We start from the raw sequence: 23567 nt of genomic DNA on the forward strand, positions 1-23567 counted from the left end.
ATTAATATTTTTCCACGGCAACGTTACGTTATACACTGAGACACAATTTATAACCTCAAACTTAAACGCAACGTTAATAATCAGACAGGTTCATTACCAAATCGGTTGCTTGAATGTCAAGAATAATAAATGTCTGTGTTTTATTTTGGATTACTGATATTTATTTTTTATATGTTTTGGAACTTTCGGTATTTATAGATAAAATGTATACTTTTACACTTTGTATGTAGTGAAAATTATTAGCTGCTAATTAAATATGAATTTTCGGGGTGAGTAGAAAGTTTACTTCATAACAGTGGCTTTGTTTCGTTCTTTTCTAAAAACAGTTACAGAAATATTAAGGCGTAATGAGGCGGATCAAAACTGAATCTATTTTCAGTATTTCTAATGTAAAATAGTAATAAGATTTCCAATTGAAAAAAATGATTGTATTACTGGATTTAGAAATAGTTTCAACTTTGATAACGTCTTGCAACTAAAAACTTATTATATGCAAAGGAAATCAAATGAAAAATATATAGTTACCAATACCAAGATAAATGAAAAAAAAAAATGTAACAATGCAGTTATGTGTGTAGTTGAAATAGCAGTTCATGACAATATCCGCTGATATTCTGGGATCACAATCTACCCAGAATTACCAGCTGATATTTCACGGACAACCATTGGATATGAAACTGAAAAAACTGACAAAATAGTTACTTTTCATGATAATTAGTACAATATAATAGATGAGAAGATGAAATCTACAAATAAGTTATTTTCAATTAGTTTTTCTTGAGAATTGCCCTCTCGCAATTAAAAATTCATTGTTAAAAAGAATATTAGGGTTATACAGAGTATTTATACTCATTTTGAACTTGATATGTACGAAGTTGTTTAGGAATTCATTCGGTTGGTTGTTCCTAAAGATTCCTTAAAAATTAGATTAATACCAACTTCACTTTTATGGATTCATTATTATCAAATTACTGTTTTTTTGTGAAAAATATTCCAAAACTGAAATTTATTAGATTGGTACACATTTCAAATTACTTTTGGATCATATGGAGCTGTGCTGCTCATCCATTTTACTATAACCATTTCCCGCAGATTCAGAAACAATAGTTTGGGATATTTTTGTCAATAAGACAGTCGCTTTTTTGTGTATTTTCTGTAGCTGGATCTACAGACAATTATTATAGTAAAATTGAAATTTATTAGATTGGCAGACATTTTAAATTACTTTGGGATCATATGGACTTTGTTTCATATGCATTTTACTGTAATGATTTCCTATAGAACCAGCAATAACAGTTTGGGATATTTTTTCAAAAATACATGATTGGTTGTTGGATCTATAGTCAGTTATTATAGTAAAATCCATTAGCAACAAAATGATGCTGAGGAATCAACTGGAACAATCTACTTTAGCAACAAATTCTCCAGTAAAATTTGTTTGATTTTGCCCACTTTTCACTGCTAGCTCCTTAGATTTATTAACCATTTTCTAAGTAAGAAGCTCATCCTGTTCCTCGGATATATATTTAAAAAAGAAGAAAATTGTTTCATCTTCTTCGTTAACACAATAACCACTCATTAGGGTGAGTTGCATAAAAACGGTATTACCAGAAATTTCAAAAATCAGATTTCATATTCTCATCATCAATTTCATTAAAATAAAAACAAGCTGGTAGAAAAAACTATCAACTTACCTTCATCTTTCAATCCATTAATAGTTTTTTTTGATACTTCCAGCTGATCTGATATCCTCGAAGCTGCTAATAGACCTTGCGTACGTTCTTCCAGCTGTGACTTGAGATTAGCTATTTCTTTTCGAAGCTCTTCTTGTATTTGTTTCTCAGTATTAATATGTCGTCGAATTCGTTCAGTTTCTTGCATTACATCTTTCTCTTTATCTATAAAAGCATCATTTTTTCTTTAATTTCATATACATATCCCTAAGTGTATATTGTGGCACAGTTGGTAATAGGATTAATGTTCTATTAGTTCGTTAAAAATTATTTGGGAAAGTAAATTTAGATTTTTTTAAAAAAGTTCAACATAATTTCGAATTAATTTTACTACAAAATCAAAGTCGAATCTGAATTAGTTTTATTTTTAATTTATGCAGAAGTTGTTCATAGTTGTTATATAATTTTTATTTTATTAAATCTTACCACGTAAATATATTTTTTAACTGTTTTCACATTAGCTTCACTAAAAGGTTCACCCTATTTTAGAAAAATATATCGAAAAATGGTACGTTTTATGAGAGGCTGATTATAAAGATAACATTTTATTGTACTTTTATAATAAGCGGGTTTTATGAAGTTTTATTCGTATTGGTTTATCGTCGAAGTGTGTGTACATGTTTTAATTCTTATCTAAGAGAAGGTGAGAAAGTGTAAATTGTTTTTTTTTTTGAGTTAGTTCTAACATCAACGGTTTTATATGCTTGTAGAAACATAAACTGAGTGGTTTTAAAACTATTCATTGTCCATGTCCAATATTTTATTAGAAAAATGAAATAATGTAATCAATAGAAAAGTTTTACTATCTAAAATATTTTCAACGGAGCTAATAAGACATTTATATTGTCTCAGGAGTGTCCATATTACGCCTTAAGACCCCATCAACCCCAATCAAGTACGTGGATGATTCAGTTCTTATTTAGAAAATGTGATATCTACTGTCTGACAATTAAACCAGTTACACAAACAATTCTTTGAGCGCTTTCTTGAAGTTTTTCTTGTTCTGGCTGGTTTGATTACCATCTTTACCATCTTAAACAGTTGCCCAATTAGTGATCTCTGATTTACAATCTCGCGTTGTATCTGCTAGCTTTCTGCACTCTACCATTTTAGTTCCTTCAGAAAGCGAATATCCAAAACAAAATAGCTTTTGAGAATACATTAGTCATACTCTCACAAAGGCCATCCAGAACTTATATAAAGATATGAAGTCTGTAGTAAAAATCGAAAATACTTCTCAAAATATATGTTTAAAATGCTCTAAACGGCAATTTTGGAAAACATCTCCCTGTATGACGTGATATGCCTGCTTCGTAAATGTCACATCAGACCGAAAGTTTATCTTCAAATTTCTTTTTGGATTTACATTTCACGTCATAAGATCGATCTTTTCCTTTAATTTCTGAATGTTATAAAGTGAAATTTTTTCATCATCCGCGATCCCAACTCTGTTTTCTATGAATTGACGTCTTCTTAGTGCGCGGCAGCAACTGATCTTCAGTATATTTTGGAGATTTTTTCCTTTTCCGATGTTCAACTCCCTTTCTCTTCAGTTCTCGATTGATGGTCATGTGGGAACCTCGAAATCTGCGAGTCTAAAACGACAGATTTGCGTCCTCGTCCGGCCATCTTTAAACTTCCATCATCCATTCACTCGTGAATCACACTTTGAAATTCATACTTGACGGGACATGTTTACGTGGCTGTAACACAACGCCGATTGACGTTTGAATGTGTATGCGTAGCGTTTGCACGGAGCGATCGGAGGTTGAAAAAAAAAAACGAAATTTGACGAAAATTCAAACATAAAATCTTTGTTATTTAGAATTAAATCGAAAGGAACAAATTTTTCCCGAAAACGTTTGTTACATACGTTAGTTTGGATACCTACGTCTCCATACTCATATATTTATACTCACCTTTTCTGAATTGTTCTAGAACGAACTGTAGATTAGCCAACGCGGCCGCTTGTTTAGAATTTTCGTCTTCGGCGTCAGAAATCTGCTTCCTCAAAGAATCCCTCTCGGTGATAACCCCTTGCAATTGACTCTGCAACGATTCTACTTGTTGATTCGCCCTTATATTAACCGACGTATACATCGTACTGGAATTCTTCTCCCTTTCTTCCATTTCTGAAAGTTTAGCCGCTAGAAGCGAGTTCTTTTGCTCGGTTTGTACAAGTTCTTGCGTATAATGCTCTTCTAATTCAATGAGATGCGCTTGAAGTCTATCGACTTTTTTTTGAAGCGTCGTTTCTCTCTCGGACCGTTCGGCTATCAATTGTTGCGATTTAGCTTGTTCTTCTAATAGATTCTTAGCTATAACTTCGCATTTTTCTTTCAAAAAATTATTTTGATCCGTCAATTTTTCTATTTCTGAATCGTTAGATTGTAATTGTTTAAATTGCTCTTCAAACTTTTTATTTTTCTCCACTTCCGTAGTGACTATTTGGTTTAATCTTTGAATTTCGTTATGGTAAGTTACGTTTTCTTGATGTTTCATCGTAACCATGTTGATTAATTCGTTTCTGGAATTTGTAACTTCTTGTAGTTGTTGTTTTAAATTTGTACATTGATCTGTAGTTTCTTTTAGCTGTGCCTTTACTTGTGATAACTCAGTTTGTAGGTTAGCGTTTTCTAATGAGGTTTGTTCTAGTTTTAATTTTAAATTGTTGTCATCTTGTTTGTCGGTTTGATTTGTTACTAGTCGTTTTATAGTTTCTTCTTTTTCGGCTACATCGTTTTCTAATTCTTTTTGTTTTAACAATAACTTGTCGTTTGTATTTTGTAATTCGACGAAATTGTTTTGAAATTCTGCCAGATCGGCATTTATTTTGTTTAAAGATAATTCTAGATTGTATCTTTCTTCTAATTGTGCTGCCAATTCTTTGCTCTTTTGTTCATATTGTAACTTGAGACTTGTTTCTGCCATTTTTGCGTTTTTCAATTTTTCCGTTACAACTTCTAATTGCTTTTCATAATTCTTCTTAATATCATCTTCTTCTGCGAGTTTTTCTTCTAATACATTCATTTTGGTTTCGAAATCTAAATATTTTCTTGAATTATCTTCGTTTTGCAATTTTAAATATGTATTTTCAGCTAGAAGTGATTTTAATTTAGTTTTGTATTCTTCTATTTCTTCTTTTAATGCTTCGCAATTGATGTTTACCTCGCTCAATTGATATTCGGTGTTTTCGTAATCACTTTTTAATTTTTCTAAATTTCCTTTCAACTCATTATTATCTTCGTTAGAAAATTCTAATTGTTCATTGAGTCGTTCGAATTCCTTCTTTAAATAGTCGTTGTCTATTTGGAGTTGATCGAAATTGTTTAATAATTCTTCGTAATCTTTTTTCTTATCGTCAATTTCTTTTTCTGTAATATCGAGTTGTTTTACAGCATTTTCAGGATCGCTAGTATCTTCAAGGCTATCTTTTCTTATTTGGTTCCTTTCCAAATCATCAATTATCCTTTCCAAGTCTTCTATTCTTTTATTAGCATTTTCTAGTTGCGATTCCAATAAGATCATGTTGTCTTCGTTAGATTCTGATATTGTTTGTAATACTGGATTGTTTTTCAACGTTTCCAATTCGGAAATGAGCAGTTCGTTATTTTTAGCCATTTCATTACATTCGTTTTCGAATTCTTTTAATGACTGAGTTTTGGTTAAAATTTCTTGACTCAATACATCCGAATTTTGTATAAGTTTTTCTATTTCTCTATTCTTTTCAACCAGTATACTATTTTTTTCTTCCGCCAATTCCATTATTCTTGTTTCTAGCTCTGCACATTTACATTTGAAATCTAATAGAATTTTCATTATACTTTCGACGTGTTTACTCAATTCAACCACTTGAGGATCATCTTCTTGTATGTAGTATTGGAAATCTGAAGGTTTTTCACATTCCTGGAATTTTTTTATATTTTCTGTAATTATATTTACATACTTATCATGGAGTCCTTGTAAACTAGCTTTATGATTTTTCTTCAGTGCTTCTAATTCGTCTTGAACGTCTTTTAGTTCCCTATGTAATAATAGCTTTTCTTCTTCTAATTCTACGAATTTCAATTCGTCAGTTCTATTTTTAGATTCCTGTTGTTTTAGTAACTCCAGTTCTTCTCTCAATATATTCAAGCGCGTTTCATGTTCTTCTTGGATATCTTCTAATTCGTTTTCCAAGTCCATGTCCATTCTTCCCGTTGCCTTAACAACTAATTCTTCATTATGTTTCTTAAGATTCTCATTTTCTATTTTGAAACTTTCTAATTCTTTTAAAAGAACTTCTACTCTGTCTTTTGTGTTATTTTGTTTTTCCTTCGTCGTTTCGTCTATTATTTTCAAATGTTCTTCTATTTCTTCTTTTAATATCAAGATTTCTTTATTATATTCTGTTTTCATTTCTTCTTTATCATCACACAGTTTTTTACACGTGTCTTCACTATTTGCGAGTTTAATTTGGACATCTTCGTACAATTTCGAAATGTTTTCAATTTCTTTTTTCAAACAACTAACTTGTTTGTCGTATGTTTCCAATATTCTTGCTAGTTTATTGTAGTTTTCTTCATCTTCTAAACTTTTTATTTCATATGTAGATATAGCTTCGTTCGCTTTTTTTAATTCGGAGTATAGTAGTTTGTTTTCGCTTTCTATTTTTTTCAGTTTTTCTCTTTCGGCTAATTCTTCGGTATTTTTAGTGTCTTTTAACAATTTTTGTAATGTTTCATTTGATTTTTTTGTAATATTTAGTTCGTTTCGTAATTGTTGCAGCTCATCACTGATTTTCTGATTTACTTCTGTAAGCTCTTCACACTTTTGTACGTAATCTTCACCAGATGCCACACCTTGATGTTCTAAACGTTGTACTTCATTTTTCAACTTTTCTTCTTTTTCTAGTAGAATTTTATTTTCTTCCTTAACACTAATATAGTTATTGTTCAATTCATTCAATTCGTATTGCAATTTTTCCTTCATTTGCATTATATTGATCAAATTTTCTTGATTATCGGCATCGAGTTGTTCGAGTTTTGCCATTAAATCCGATTTTTCATTTTTTAAATCGGCTATTTGCATCCTCAAGTCTGATATAGATTCTGTAGATTCAGTGGCAAGTAATTCTTCAGTGGTAGTCCAACCCCAAGAACCGTTTGGTTGAGAAACATCTTGGATCTATAAGTAAAATGAGAAAATAGAAAATTTTTTATTTGTATTTTTCATAACAAAAACAATTTAGTATGGAAAAGTAAACACTAAAAAATTCACAACTTGGAGTTTGAATAATTTTCATTGACATATATACGAGGTGTGTCTAAAAAGTTCGCTGAAAGATGTTGGAAAACAAACGAAATAAAAGATACAAATAAATAAACTATCTTTATTGGCATTCGAAGTAGTCGCCGTTGTACATAACATACGTGTGTCAACGTTTATAAAACTTCTGAAAACTGTCAGAAAATGCCTCTTTCGGAATCAATTACAAAACGAATGTCGTAGGTCCTTAGATGACGACACTTCCGTAAAATATTCTCCATTTATGATCTCCATTATACGGGGAAACAGAAATAAATCCGCCGGGGATATTGGGGAACAGTTACATCACTCTGAGTCAAGAATTTTCACGCTCAAATAGCAGAGTGAGCAGGCGCATTATTGTGAAGCAGAATCCACTGCCCAGATCTGTTCAATTATGGATGAACAATCGTTTCAAAACTTCCTCGGAAAATACGGCGTTAACTATTTGTCCCACAGGATAAAATTCCTGATGAAGATTCCATCTTTATCAAAGAAACCGATTAAAAAAACAATCAACAACATTTTATGTGCCTCAACAGCTGTTTTTCAGAAATCGATGTTCACTTGTTGCCCAATTGACTGTGACAATGCCTTTCACACTGACTTCGTTAGACTGCCCCCAGGGTTTTCCTCATAACATCTTCTTGCCTAGAATATATTATGTCCGGTAGGTGATTAGTACTGGTTTTGAATCACAACCCAAGAAGAAATTATCTCAACCAAGTTTCAGCTAATAGTAATGATCTACCGAGACATTTCCGTGAACTTTCTGGAGATTAGATGAATTACTACATCCCTAAATTCACTGTTTCAGGTTTTCGGCGGTTTTCTTGTATCCTGGGAATTCGCTCATAAAAGAATAATGCAGACGCATAAGTCCAATTGTTTCACTAGACCATTTTCAATAATTAGTTTAATAAATATAATCCATACGAGCACACATGTCATTCAAAAGCATCCCAACTCAATCCGTGCAGAGGAAACAAATTATATCAGGTCTATCTAAAATCTACCCACCCCAATATTGGAAATATTACCAAAAATTAATTAGAATTGCAACCCGTTATTTCAATATAATTATTAAAATTTTATTTTTATTTTATTAAAAAAAAATACCTGCTTGGTGTATATTTCTAGACAATTTGCTAACACAGAGAGAAAATTGAAAATATACGACGACACGTGAACTGAAAACTACGAACGCAATCGGATATTATACAGAGTAATCCAATACTTTTTTTTTTTTTAACGTCTGGTATAAAATGCTGATTATTATGCAAATATAAACTACAGTCGTTTGATAATAATTTCTTATCATACACATAAGTCAATGCTACATTTAACTTTGTAGTGAAAACAGTGTAAGGTTAACTACAGGAAACCGTTAATAAGTAAACATAACCATGATATGATATATACAGAATGTCTCATTCATTTAAATCCCGTTCATTGAAATGGACTAAGCTTGAGTACTAAATAAATTTTTGGACAAAAAAAAATAAAAGATAATTTTATAGTTAATCAAAGTAAGAAGTTGTTGATGCTAGACGAAAAAATTGATATCATTGTTCTCAAAGAGTGAAGTGTTCAAAATGACATTAACACAATATGGTTGACTGGAATAAGTGATAAACTAATACACAGTTTCTAGCCAAAAAGTAAACAGAAACAAAAAAGCGAAATACATAGTACAGAAATGAGATGATTATAAGTGAAACAAGATACTACAAAACAAGGAATAACATTTGAATTTGAAACCAATTTAAAACGTTATCACATCCATTTCACGTTTATGAAGTTATGAACAATTTCGTGTGTTAATACTGTACAAGCTCAGCAATAACGTGTTGATGATTTTGAGCAGTGTTTACACGTAATAAATCAGGTTTTTTGCGTCGATATGTGACAATGAATTAAACATGGATCCATCACTTCACTCCGGAATCGAAACGATCATCATTTGAGTGGACTACAGCGTCCAAGGGCACAACAGTCAGCTGGGAAGGTTATGGCTTCAATATTTTGGGATGCGTATGAAATATTGTTCATCGACAATCTCTAAAAGGGAAAGACAATCAATAACGAGTTGTTGGAGAGTTTGAATGAAAAAACAAGGAAACACGGCCTCATATATTGAAGAAAAAACCACTGTTTCGCCAAGACAAAACATCCATTCACAAGTCGGTGGTTAAATGGAACGAATTACATTTTGAATTGCTTCCTCATCCACCGTATAGTCCAGATCTGTCTCCCAGTGACTACTGGCTATTTGCTGATCTCAAAAAAATTTAGAGAAGCGTTGGAATGATTGTATTAGTCTTGAAGGAGATTAAATTGATGAATATAATCGATTTTTCGCAAAAAAATGTGTTTTCTTGGTTAGTCACACGACTTATCGAGTGATTTGTTATATAACACCGAAGACGAGCTGAATAGAAGAAAAAAATGACAGGGAAAAAACGTGATGGAAAAGAATGGAAGCAGATGTGGAGAAAGGAGCCTTTGATTCATCTCCTATAAGCCTTACATCTGAAATGATAGAAGCTCATTTGGATTAATCTAAGCTCAAAGTTATTGGAAAATCGAATGTAAAGGTTCCCGTATATGCTGACGTAACCGTACTGAATTAGTAAAATGTTGATGGCCTTGGACAAATGTGTAACATTTTGAATTCATTTAATTCTTTAAAGTAGGTAAAAACTATATAGACCACAAATTCTATAATATGCTATCCTGGTAATCCTGGCAAATACAATGTTATATTATCATCGGTCCTTAATAAATATACGAAATTTCAAATAAATCTGACGTTTAAAAGTATTTGAAAATCTAATTCGAATATTCAATTACATGTAAGTGAAATTAATTTTGAAAATCTTGACTAGGTTACTTTCATATACTCGGTGTTATTAACCGGCGGTGCGTTTTCGTGTACCTGAATTCCTGCCGGTTATTATTTACTCGGATTATGAGCCCGTCGTAATTTCCACTAAAATCGAGGGTACAAATATTTAACCTTAGTTAACACTTGGTCGAAGAATTTCCTGTGACCCGTATAAATAGTATTATGATGTATCTATAAATTTTTTTATATAGCCCCATGAATATGTATACAAACAAAACCACTATACAAAAAAAAACCCGTAAGTAGACCAGTGCTAGCGGCATATATTATTGAATGAATTATTCATGGCGGAAATAATAAAATGACGAAACTAAAAAAAATATTTGTATTGTTTTAAAATATACTGAAATTAAACGTTCTCAAATTCGAATAAATGGTCATGGAACCCTATAAATATTAAATAGTGTTATAGATTATTCCCCATTAGTCTGGAATGTTATCGAATACACCATAACATCCCCGAATTTTATTTCTAGAAATATTTTACTCTTTTTCAATCATCAATTGGGTTCTCTGAGAGAGATTCTCACTAAAATTTTAACTTAGTTTCTGCTCGAGGCAAAAAAGCGATCGTGTTTGAAGAAATTTAAAGCATAAGCACATTCTCACCCCTTTCGGTGAACGCCATGTATAAAACTAACCTATTGCATTTCGAATCGCTTGACCAATCACCGTATACACCCGATCTGACATCCAGCGACTGTTTCCTGTTGCTTTACCTCCAAGTTTCATTTACGGGGGACAAATTTTCAACAGATCTCGAGTTGATTACTCAACTATGGCTTTGTGAACAAAAAAATGTTTATTATCTTGACATTAGTTGAACAAGTGCTTATTTTGTCATGTGTATTAAAAGTCTTATAAGTTGGAAATAAAAAAAGAATTTATAATTTGGTTGGATAGATCCCTAAGCCTGACGTCTGTCTGAACCTCCCACAAAGTGGAAAACCAATAATTTTCACTCGAAAAAAAGCAAAAAGTTTCATTTAAGATACTTACCACAAAAATATTACGGTTAAATATTTTGTGGGACATACATTAATATACTTTCTGTTTCTCAATACCTGTTAGAAAAGATGTTTCGACTTCTCTGGCCATGACTATGTTTGCTCTACGAGGATATATTGAAAAATTCTTAGCCTACTATAGAACCAAACAAAATTTCAATGTCAAAATATTTTATTACGCAACCAGACCTCCACAGCTTTTATTACCTCCTCGTTGGAAGAACATTTACGACCTCTTTTCCAGTTAAGGAAAGAAATGTGGTGGTGTTCTAGTAATTCAAACCCTAAATCACGAATTTTTTGCAGGGGCGTTGTCTTGCAAAAACAAAACACCTTTGTATAGCTTTTCGCGTCTTTTCTCTTTAATTTTTTCCCGTAGAGTGGTCAGTAATGTCGAAAATCCAAAAAAATCAATCATGATTACTCGATGGCAATCCCAATAAACTGAAGCAAGAACTTTTCCAACAGATTTTTCGACACGAAACTTCTTAGGTTTTGGAGAACCAGAGTGTCGCCATTCCAACGATTGTTGTTTTGTTTCTGGATCGTAGAAATGTGCCCAAGTCTCATCCATAGTAACAATTCGGTTTCAAATCGAGCACAGATCGAACGCGATGCATCTACCCATGCACGATTTTGGTCAACATTCAAACATCTGGGGATCCATTTTGCAACAATTTTTTTCATGTCCATAAGATGAATTCGATGGTCTGATAAAATCATGTCATGAACTGCATGGTAATTTTCGGGGATTGACACAGAAACTGGCCTTCCCGATCGGTCATCATCTTCAATGGAAAATTTACCTCTTTTGAAGCTCGCAGTCCAATTTTTCACGGTCGCATACGATGGTCATTGATCCCCAAGGGTATTAATCATATCTTCGTAAATCTGCTTACCTCTAAACCCTTTTAAATACAGGTAATTGATGATGGCTCCAATTTTTCGATTTTCACAATTTCGGTGGACATCTTTTTTCTTTTAATTTATTGCTTAACTCTGGTTTACTTTTTTGACGTCAAACTTAACACTTACACTTCTAATAATTTATTGTTCGTTGCTATGGTGACGCAATGTTTTGTTTATGCATGGATCTGGTCTAGGCTAATTAGATATCGATACATCCTCGTAGTTTTCCTAAATCTTTTAACCCTTCGACTAATTTTTGATTGGTTACCACCTAGTAAATTGGTTTATATACTTTCCTTTCCCAACAAAAGCTATTACGAACTTATCCTTGCTGAAAAGACGTGTTCGATTCATATTTTTTCAAGCGAATTGTTAATTTATGAGTTAGGGCACTAATGCACACGGAACAACTAACAACAAATAACTTCAAACTGGAAAAACAAGTGAATGAATTAATATATATGAGAAAAATTTCTTGCTTACATCGAGGGGCTTGTGGACCATAATTTTATAACGAATATAAAACTGAAATTTCACCAACTGCAAAATTTTCATCACCAATATTTGAACAGTTGTTTGAATAATAATTTGTTCATCTATCTTATCAAAAATTTTACAGAACAGGATGTTGGAAATTGCTAATATGTTTTTTTAGGCGCGGTGTGTCAATACAGGATAGTGGAATCAGAAAGTATACAGAGCAAACTCTTAGATTTTCAAGGAAGTTGTTAAATATATATTTAAATACATATACGTAGGGCGGTACATGAGTTCTAAGCCTTGCGTAGAAAAAAAGGTCATAAATAAAAAAAAAATAATTCTCAATATCCCATTATCCCATTATTCCCACACACGTTTCTGAACGTCTGACTAAAGTTTCTATGTTTCTATAAAAATTTGATGCAATTTGAGTCAAAATGTTTGCCTGTTTAACGTCATCTTCGCTGTTGAATGGCTCTCAGCTCCGCGAATTAAAAATAATCGCACGGGGCCAAATCGGCGCTATATGATGGGTGTTAAATCTGTGTGAGCCGCAAAGTCAAAGAAATATGCCGCGTTTATGGTTGTATTTGAAGTCAAAAGGCTCAAAATATTGTAACCACTCCATGGAATCTCTTATAAATTTTATAAAATTCTAGTTTCTCTTTAAACTATAAGGAAAATGTCAGGTGCAGTCATGCACAATTCCTCTAACACCCCCACCCCCCCCCCCCAAATAAATAGAAATTAATTAACAATTTTGGGTTTATCAAATTAGTAAAGGCACTTTTTTAGAATGTAAAAAATACATTCAAAAAAGGGCGGTATTTACACACAGAACCGGCCCTGGCTGTTTTTTTTTTAGTGGATTGTAATATATAAACAAAAATTTAGGATAATTACGTTAAAGTAACTACTAATAAAAAATTTGAAATTGGTTCGTTTTACGTATTCCCAGTATGGGAAATGACGAAATTTTTATTATCAAAACATATATTTGTATAACCTGAATAAATTCAAACAAAATGCATTTATGTACATTGAAAATATTTGATCGAACAAATTGTGAATCAACTTACAATATTTATAATTTACGTGATTATCGTTAAACGGTTAATAGTATAATTAGAAGGACTAATTAAGGTTAATAATCCGACGAACGACACCTCATGTCCTGGTAAATTAATTTATTTCTATAACGCCGTTCTAGAAATTGCGTGAATCCTAATCTAATTAAATTAAGAGTCTCCTTTATGAGACTAAAATTATACGAGGGTTGAAGCAACTATTTTATTCTTGAAGACACCAGTCAGGTTAGACAATGTGACTTACAAAAACAAAAGGACAAATTAAATAGCACTGAAATATCGTAACATATGGTTACGTGGTGCAAAAAAAATACGTCAAATTAAGTTTAAATGACAAATCTGGGCTTAAAGACTATTAGACAGACGATACTAAATACATCTAGGTAGAAGATTTACATGGAAGAAACAAATATTCTTCAACAGCTTGGCAGATAGTCATGATTATCACTCGAAACAAGCTCTTTATATACAATGACATTCAGGTCACAGATCTCGATCCCCACGTCCCACATATAGCACCAAGAAGCTTGTGTTGATCGTGAAAGTTTAAAATAAGGAAGTTTGAGCAGAAATTGATAATATTCAGATTTAAAAAAAAAGCCTTACTCAACAACAATGCATAGAATCGCTTCATACACTTTTTTGCAATGAAGCACCTTCATAGGAGACTGTTTGCAACTAATTTGCAGAATTTCGTTCTGATCATGCGCGCGCCAGTAATAAATGTCGATAGGGTTGGCTAAAAACGGTTGTCATTCAGAGAAACATCGATGCTATGCGCAATACGAGGCTATCAAGACTAGCGCTGCTACAGAAAAAGCACGCATGCGCCAAACGTTAACTACTATTGTGACTGTAGACAAACCAGTATAGCCGTTAGCTTTAAATATATATGTCAAAAGCTTTTTCAGTATCAATAAAAGCGCAAATTACGTCAGACGGTAGATTTTTTTTTTCATTTTATAGGAATACCGACAACAAAATAACCAGGAAAAGTTAATAATCCACAAAATCGTTTACGGTTATCAGAAAACAGAATAAGTTAGTGAAACTGGTTTATTGATACACGATTTTTTTTTTATTTTATGAGTTTTTTATAGGTCCTCTTATCGGTAAGTTAATTACTTTAGAAATTACCTTTCCTAGATGGTATTATCAATTTATAATGAAAGTTGTTATGTCACAGTAGAGTTGGGTTATTTTCCTTAGGGTTTTTTTTCATTAGATTGTAACCACTCAAATTCACTTTAAAAAATTTTCGACCTAACAAATGAACAAGGCATTTTTGTTTCTCAACATATATTTTTAGGTTCGCAAAGAGGAAAAAGTCAGATCTGGTAAATATGGTGGTTGAGCAACCAATTTGAAGTACAATTCGTGAATATTAGTCATGGTGATATTGTGGATAAATCTCTGTATCCTCAATGGTCATCCAGTACCATTTGGTAAACTTCATATCGCTGGTTGAATGAATAGGACCCAATCACGAAGATTGGGTTCCATCGAAAATATAGCTTATGATCATAAGAACATGAAACTTTTCAGACAACTCTCGTACTTACAAGCATTAATACACACATACATACAGTACAAACTTGCAACGCTTGTGTTGAACATACATTGAAATGAATAGAAGTAAACAGTTTTTAATTACACTAAGAAGACATCCGTTTTTAAAAATCCAAAGAAAACCATTTAACATATATGTAAATGTCCCCACCTTAGTTGTTGGAGTATAATTTTAATTTTTAAGTACAAAACGTCTTTTACATTTTGTGTTTTTACTTAAATGTAACTCGCATATAATTTTCGAATAAGTTATGCTGTTTAATTCCTCATTTGAATTTTATTCCACCTGATGAAAAACAATTACGAGGTATAATTAAAAATACGGCAATCACTTAAGCCGGTACTACACGATGCCTCCACCTATACGTCATTCCAATGAACATATGAAGGAACGCTGAATGGGGTTGGAGCCTTATCTTAACTTATAGAAATGGAAACGTGGAAAAAAATTAATAAAACAGGTAGCATTTACACGTAAAAGGACAAGAAGTTTTTGTAGTGTTGGTTCCAACTTCATACCAACGTCCAACGTCGGAAGCGTTGAACGCGTCTTGTGGTACCGGCTTAACTCGCACATCAAGAATTCAGAAATTCAGACAAGCAGAGACAAATAATAACGCGTTCCGGTCTCTTCAATTAAATTGTTTTCGAAAACAGTTTACAAGTGGAAATGACTCAGTTCATCACGAGGAACGTATAAGACAGATGAAACTCCGTAATATTCTAAAGGTGATTACGAATCGGGAAAAAACATTCGATTTTCACGATTCATTAATGAATAATGAACTGAATATTGTTTATCAACTAACTCAATTAAATCAGTGCTAAAAATAGGTATCAGATAATAATTCTAATTGTTAAAACAGTTCGTATGATGTAAACTCATCATTCATTCAATAAACAGCAGAAAATGACATGCAATTCCAATGATATTTAAAAAAAAACTTAGGAATTCAATCAAATATGGATTAAATTTTCTAGTGATATGAGATGCGTCCAATATATCCAAATATATATCTGCTATTCATTAATTAAATCGAAAATATGATCCCATATTATTTTTTGAATAATGTGACGTTCATTTATCTATTTGTCGATAATATTACACCACTCTGATGAGGCGCAATAACGTCGAAACCGGTTAGCGGACTGTTTTTGTTTCCGAAGATAAAATATGCTTGGAAAGGGACCCGATTTGAGTCGATGGATACGGTAAAGCAAAAAACGGCAGCCCTCACCATAAAAAACTTCCAGCATTGCTTTGATCAATGTAAAAAACTTATGGAAATGTGTGCGGCGAGGGGAGGGGAGTATATTGAAGGGGAGCATTCGAATGTAGAACAATTTTTATGATAAAACCCTTTTTCGTAACCAGTTACGTTTTTTAATAGCTAGACCTTGTACCATGAACTTCGGCATGAAAGTCAAGGTTCAAAAGCTCAGATCTCAAGCACATTTCTTACAGTCAATACTTTTTTAGCTACTTACGATTAAACCTGCTCAGCTTTCGACCAAAAAACGTTTTTGAAGCTTTCCTTAATAGTTATTGAAAAACTACGCATTTTACGTGAAAAATAATTTAGAACAAAGTTGAAGTTATAATTTTTATAGCTGCAATATAGTGAATTGAATGAAAAATTTCAATTTGCACTTGTAAATTTCAAGCTTTCAAAAGTTTCTACAAATATTTTGAAAAAAATTTGTATGAAGATCTTAAGAATTAACTATGATTCAAGCTTTTGCGCAAAAATTGACGGCTATAAAGAAAAGAAAAAATCGAAACCAACAGATTTTCCAAAAAGTACTAAAATGATAAAACAAAAAAATAATTTATTTTTTAAATTTTCTACTATAAATTATTAAAATTAGTTAGTTAAAACCTATATATAATAACTTCGTCTTCATTTATTATACATACCCCAATTGGGGGTAGTTTTTGAGGGATGAAACATTTATAAATTTAAAAACCACAACATACACTAAGAAACATGTTCATGTATTTATTTTACAGAATGAAACATTTTTATATAACAAAACAATTTGTATAGTTTTCGCCTCTTTATAGAGGGATGAAACATAATAAATACTCAGTCAAGGTATTTTCGGTCCTTAAAATTGAGTTTGGTGAATGAAGGGTTGTTTTTCTAAGAATTAATTCGTTGAAAAAAATTATGAAATGTATAGGAATATTCTATTCATTCCAGCGGTATTTAGAGGGGGTGAAATAATTATTTCTTTGTTTATATGAAAAGGGGTAACTTAAAAATAAAAATAAGGCAAAACAAACTTGATTCAAAATTTTCATACAAGTCGATTTTGTTCCAAAAAAATGACAGTAATTACGGCGATTTGATTTTTTCCCAATCCCAAATTTGGGATTAAGTCAATAAAATAATTAATTTATATATTTTGTTCTAAATTTCAAATTAATTTGTATTAAGAGAAAAATATTTCAAATTAAATGTCGGAAAATATCAAAAACTAACTTAAATTTAAAAATTATTCCAATTTCGTTTAAATCAATTATACTTTATTTAAAAATTCAGTTAGTACAAATTAAATTATTTTTTTCTGAACTTTACTACGTGATATTAAGTTTATTACTACTATTAACAATATTTTTATTATTGGCTATATAAATTTTGAAAAATACGAAAGTGTCCTGCCTGTCCTCGCATGAGAATTTTTTTCGAAATAAAAGAAAAACGTACCTGCTAAATGATTTAACAAAACACAAACACGAATGTGGAACGACTTAAAATAAAGCGACGACACCGCGTCAGCAACAAACACGGCAACTGTCTCAAGTCAAGTTTACAAGGGCAGTTTCAACGGCTTTCTGAAACTAATATTTATTTTACTTACACGGCTAAGCGCGTTATCACTTCGGTGAATTTGATAGCTAGAATTTTTTAAAGCTTAGCTTTCTATCTTCGTCTTTATATACCGGAACAGATAAAACGTTTATATCAAACGTATTTCGTGATTAGAAAACGGTTTTTAACAAATATAGAAAATGTTAACGTCTGAATTATTTTTTTTTTCAGTTCTTATGCTTCTAAATGTTCTTGAAACATATCAAAAGGTGTAAGAAATTATATTCTTTGATACTGTTGAATCAAATTAGTACAGGGTGGGCATAAACGCGCAAGTACTGTTTCGAGGGTCTGCATATTTTTTTTCTAAATATTCTCTAGCTATAAACCTCGGACTTTATACCCTCCAACAGATTTATAAACGCGGCAGAGTAATAGGTCTACGAGACCTTTGTAAAACACTGATTGTAAATTTTGCTTCAGAATTTAGTAGTAGCACCCTGTTTTACGAGGTCTGGCTATCAAATAACGAAACTGGTTACGAAAAAGTGTTTTATTATAAAAAATTATTTTACATTTACACACACCTTTCCATACGTTTTTCCCATTGATCGAAGCAGTGCTGGAAGTCTTCTTCGGTGAATGCCTTTAGGAGCCGTTTTTTGCTTTACCGCTTCCATCGACTCAAATCGGGTCCCTTTCGAAGCAGATCTTTTTCTAACCTTTCGAAGAAATCTGAGCAGACCCGTTGACACAAGAGCTTTTGGCCAGGAGTCAGATTTTTTGGCACCAACTTCGGACAGACTTTTGTCATGTGTAATTCATCGTGTAAAATATTTCTTTATCGGCATTTACAACCTCGTCAATTATTTGAATGCTCATTCTACGATCTGCACGCAAAATTTTGTTGATTTTGGTTACAGTTTCCAGAGTTAAAACAGTCACAGGGCGATCTGGGCGCTTGTCATCTTCAGTGCTCTCTCGGTCCTCACCAAAGCGCTTAAATCACTCAAAAGCACGCGCAAGAGATAGAGAATTGTCCCCATAGGCTTCTTGCAATAATTTATAGCACCCAGTCGAAGTTTTTTCAATTTAACGAGACATTTGAGATTGATCGCTGCTCCTACTATAATAGTGACGGAAAAATGTATTGGGACGTGCATAGACAAGATATCTAGATACTCAATAAACCTTCTAGGCGCGCAGTCTCGTTATTTAATAGCCAGACCTCGTATATAGTTTATTAAAAAAACGTCATAGTAGTAAATCTTCATGACAAAATATTATCATGAACATTTTTTTTTTGTATTTACGTATAGGGCAGGTCGTTTCACCCCGTATCGGGACGAGGATCTTCTCTATTATTAGAGAGTTCAGAAATAGTAGTAAGTGAATTGAACTGAGAATTAAATAAATATTTTAAAGATCTTTATAAAGAATCCGTTTCAAATTTATTATTCATCTCATTGGTAACCCTCAAAAATGTACAAAACTTGTTAAAACTCTAAAGTTGATTGACTGATGGCGATTTATTTTTGACGATGATAACTTGGTGTAGTGGTGTTATAAATAGTCTGGTCGGTACGTTTTCTCCTCATTCGATTAAAATTTCTATCCAACGAGTAACTTTTGCAAGTTTGAAAAAAAAAATAGTCATACAAAGCTAAATCTGGAGAAAACGTTGGACAATACAGCAGTTTGTGGCCCAATTCAATCAATTTAATGGTGGAAAAGGCGGAGGTGGCAGTTCGCACAAATGGGGTCGTTTTTTCCTTTAATTAGTCGTCGAATCGGCCCAATAATTCACCTTTCCGGCCGATAAGACAATTTTTTGAAAACGTTCACTATATCGACTGTTCTTTGGTCTCTGATGTGGTGGTGGATTGTTATATAGGGTGAGCAAACATCGTGATTAATAGGAAGTTTGTTAAATTATTCGCATCGAAACTTCCACATTCCGGTGATTATTTCTTAAAACGTTATCATAATTTCAAACCTAATATATTCCACAAACAGAAACCGATAAATACGACAAACGACAATAATTCTTATCGTTAAAAACGGAACAAAAACTTTGTACATTGAGACCACCCCCACCATAAAATTAATACGTTCAGTTCGTATTCGTTAAGTGGCACATGCGTAGATACACGTGAATTAAAAACAGGAAAGTATGATCGTAAATAACACCTATAATATACCACGTGTTTAACTATCGCCATTGTTGGATTACGAGGTAAGATGTTTGTTGATTATCCATTAATTTTTTTAATTGAAAATGTAGGAAAATACACAGGAAGTTGGAACGATGGGCTAGTAAATAGTTTGAAATGTATTAGAAAACCCAATTTACATAATATCACAATTAAAAGTAGTGTGCACGTTGTTTTAATTTAAATAATGTTTAAATTCGACATTGTTGTACCCCTATAAAAGGAATAATAAAACCACGCTTCGCCGTTAACAACGCGGAATTGCATATGGGCATTGTTATTACCAAATGTAGGTTCGTCTACTTTCAATTTAGTTGAATTCGAGAATGATTCGAAGTCGAAAAATTTGAACAATACTAGTATTTCTGAACATAGCAAAAAATAATAATTTGGTTAAATAAACCGCGGAAAGAATATACGAACTGCGTACGCATTATGTTAGATGTCTATGTGCGCAACATATCAGTCGGCGTTCAGCCGTTACAACCTCTCCTACCAGTTGTATATGGTTAAACCCATAAGAATGTAGTGTACGTAATAAATGGAAGTGGCGTTTCGGTAAGAGAAGGTCCCGAGCATAATTAAAAAAATACGTGGAAACAACCGGAGGTTTCTCTTAGTAGTTTATAAATTTTACAAATTTCGTTGTTTGAAATTGTCGAACGAGAGCTAGGCCATCACAAATTTCGTGTAAGATAAGTGGCAAAGGTGCCTTCAGATCACCATAAAGTACGGAAAGCGAAGCTCTTACATTTCTGGACGCCTTCTGGATGGCATAAAACAAAATTACAGTCCATATAAGTTCTTCAAAAAAAAACCTCCTCGCCAATGAAGATCATGGCGACTTTCTTTTGATATAGAGAGGAAAAGTTGACGTTCACACGATCTCACGTGGCAGACCGCAATAGAAAACTCATTAATAATAATTTCCTTCATCTAAACTGTAGTTCAGATCTTGCACCTAGCTAATTATACAACGCTTTGACGACGTCGACGTGGAGCTATTGATTCACTAATGGTGAACGGAGGAAGGAATTATCTTTTCCAACACTATAATAATCGAGCCTATCTGTTTGGTATTCCAGGTATTTCATTTTTTTTGAATTTAAAAACGTTCCTCATCTTTTGAATAGAAAATTCGTTAATCTACCACGGAAGTTTCGTATTCACTATAGCAAGCTGCAATTGTAGCTTTCAAGCATAACGCGTAGGAATCGCAAAATCGCCTTACCAACTGGTGGATTTCTTCTTTTTCCACCACGGATCATCATAATGAAACTAACAGGCAAAGTTATATGGTAAAGATCGATCATATATATATCTCGATACCGAACGCGTATTGTACCTCTTTGGTTTAAGATTCTAGCCGAAATAAGAGGCTAGGAACATTGTACGAACTATCCTCCAAGTAACAATTGTTTTTAGAGCGCCAAATTCAAAAAATGTGTAAGCTATTTATAATTTTCTCGAATTTGTTATGAAATATATAATTTAAAACCTATTAATGACCAATTACTGTTTTTGTTTATTACGCCGCGTTTTCAAAAAAATTAATTTTATAACCATATAAATTGGATTTTGTTTTGGAGAAAAGGTTTTAAAGTGAACAGCCTGTTAGTTTTGGTAAATTATCGAGTCACGTGTTGTTTATTGTTTCCTTTTTTTTTATTAAATATTGAAATATGTGTTCCTATTCATACGAAGGTTATTATAGAACTAGTATTATTCACTTAATGGTGAATTTTGATTGTTTGTTATGTATCTAGCATAACTAATTTACGATTTCAAATGTAGCGATAACATAAATAATGATAATATTTTTTTTATAAAAATATATAAAGACCAAAGAAATAGGTCGATAAGTGAATTTTTCGTCGGTTTTAAAAACTAATTTTCAATCAGGACAAGGCTAAAATCAAGTAAATGTTACGTTAGTTTAAATAGATGGATTCACAATTTAAAAAAAAAATGTATTATATCTCAATATTTTTACATAGTTTTTCGAAACCTTGTAATATATATTAAAAAGTTCATAAACTACTTGGCAAAGATTCACACAACGTTTCAACTCGCTGCCTCGAACCATTTTATTATATCGGAGCCGGAAAGACTACTCAGTCAAGTCTGTCTCAAATTAAATTTCGCGCTGTTATAAAATTGTTGTCTTAAGAAGATTAGTAGCAAAACAAATCAAAAACAGAATGGAAGTTGCTTACGATGAGTTGCAAAGTTGTTTTGTTGGGCAAAAAATCATTAAAAAATGACCCATTTAAGGGAGGTCCTAGGTCGGTGACCCATCAAGAAAACATTAAATGTTCCAAGTGACCGGCGCCTAAAAACGAAACAAACTACAGTACAGACTGGCATTTCCGAGGATCCTACATGAGCATTTAAATTTGAAGTGGTACCAAGGCAAAAGAAAGTAAAGGTCACGAAAAGCACCAAAAAAGTGATGGCCTCAATATTTTGTAACTGCGAGGGTATTCTTTTGAATTGAAGGAATCAAATACGACCATAAACGAGGCAAAATCAGCCGAGGTGTGAGGTTGCCTCATGACAATGCTCCAGTTCACATTATTTTGCTTTCCAAGACTTCACAGAGATTCAACACCCACCATATAGCCCTGATCTGGCTCCGTCCAACTATTTCTAGATAACAAAGCTGAAGGTTGACTTAAGAATCTTTTAAATTTGAATTATTTCTCACTGTAATTGTTTTAAACGACGTTGCATATTTTTAAAAACTCAATGTAGAGAACAACAAATAAATGAAATAATAAATTTTGGAAAATGGAATAATCGATTACTATTCAAGTGAAAAAGTAAACTTTGTACAAGTAAATATAAATAATTGACTCATAGTTCAAATATTTTTCTTGCTGATGCTGATTCAAAATAAATTGCAGTTGGACAATCGATCATGAATGTTTACCAATATTAGGTACTTCCAAGTAAGGTTATTAACATCTGACGTGCAATTTTGTTAATTTTATACATATATACAAAAAAAAAAGAAATAAATACATAATTTATGTAAAATGTCATACAATGCAATACACGTAAACAGTAATTTCATGCCAAAAAATATCTTTCACACGATTCTTATTTTAGAAGTGTTTTATTTTTTTTTTTTTTTACTAAGTATAATTTATCTGAAAATTACCAAAATGACAAATGTACAAAACATCCTGTGGGAATAAACGAATTTGGTTGGAATCTCATGTATTTTTTTTTTCAAATATTACATCAACAAAAAATATTAGTGCGCAGTTTTATCACTTAAGTTTGCCATCATTAGTCTCGAAATGTATGAGAATAAATTTTAGATATACTTTAGGGTAAAATGGTTTTGTATCCCCTCAAAATATTTATGTCGATTAGTGTTTACCAACACACTCGAATTTTTGTATTTTCACTTTGTATATAGATCCAATATGACACAGCGCATGTTCGGCGCGCGTCGAAAGGACAAAATCGAATCTAATATCCTTCAAACATCCACCGAAGGTCTTTTTGAGTGTAAGCTCGAATTTTTAGTGATTCTGACACAGTATGTAT

General features: G+C 32.3%; 2 protein-coding genes across 7 annotated transcripts in view; one reads left to right on the top strand and one right to left on the bottom strand.

The window, feature by feature from the left end:
* The window catches only part of LOC130896933 (uncharacterized), a 37573-nt gene that overhangs the window by 7003 nt on the left and 7003 nt on the right, over positions 1 to 23567 (top strand). The window contains exon 1 of one of the 4 annotated variants that reach the window (XM_057805352.1): positions 75 to 269. The exons of 1 other annotated variant lie outside the window; for it this stretch is intronic. In XM_057805352.1, the coding sequence (XP_057661335.1) occupies positions 257 to 269 (13 nt within the window). In that variant the 5' untranslated portion in view covers positions 75 to 256. Of the gene's footprint in view, positions 1 to 74; positions 270 to 19948; positions 20033 to 23510; positions 23560 to 23567 lie in introns of those variants that run through there. 2 more of the 4 variants (XM_057805354.1, XM_057805355.1) reach the window with 2 other exon arrangements.
* The window catches only part of LOC130896930 (thyroid receptor-interacting protein 11), a 56072-nt gene that overhangs the window by 4897 nt on the left and 27608 nt on the right, over positions 1 to 23567 (bottom strand). For 2 of the 3 annotated variants that reach the window (XM_057805337.1, XM_057805339.1), the window contains 2 exons: positions 3653 to 6899; positions 1695 to 1898 (listed from right to left, as the gene is read on the bottom strand). In XM_057805337.1, the coding sequence (XP_057661320.1) occupies positions 1695 to 1898; positions 3653 to 6899 (3451 nt within the window). Of the gene's footprint in view, positions 1 to 1694; positions 1899 to 3652; positions 6900 to 8138; positions 10900 to 23567 lie in introns of those variants that run through there. The other variant, XM_057805338.1, reaches the window with a different exon arrangement.

The sequence above is a fragment of the Diorhabda carinulata genome, chromosome 8 (genome assembly GCF_026250575.1).
Source record: "Diorhabda carinulata isolate Delta chromosome 8, icDioCari1.1, whole genome shotgun sequence".
NCBI lineage: Eukaryota > Metazoa > Arthropoda > Insecta > Coleoptera > Chrysomelidae > Diorhabda > Diorhabda carinulata.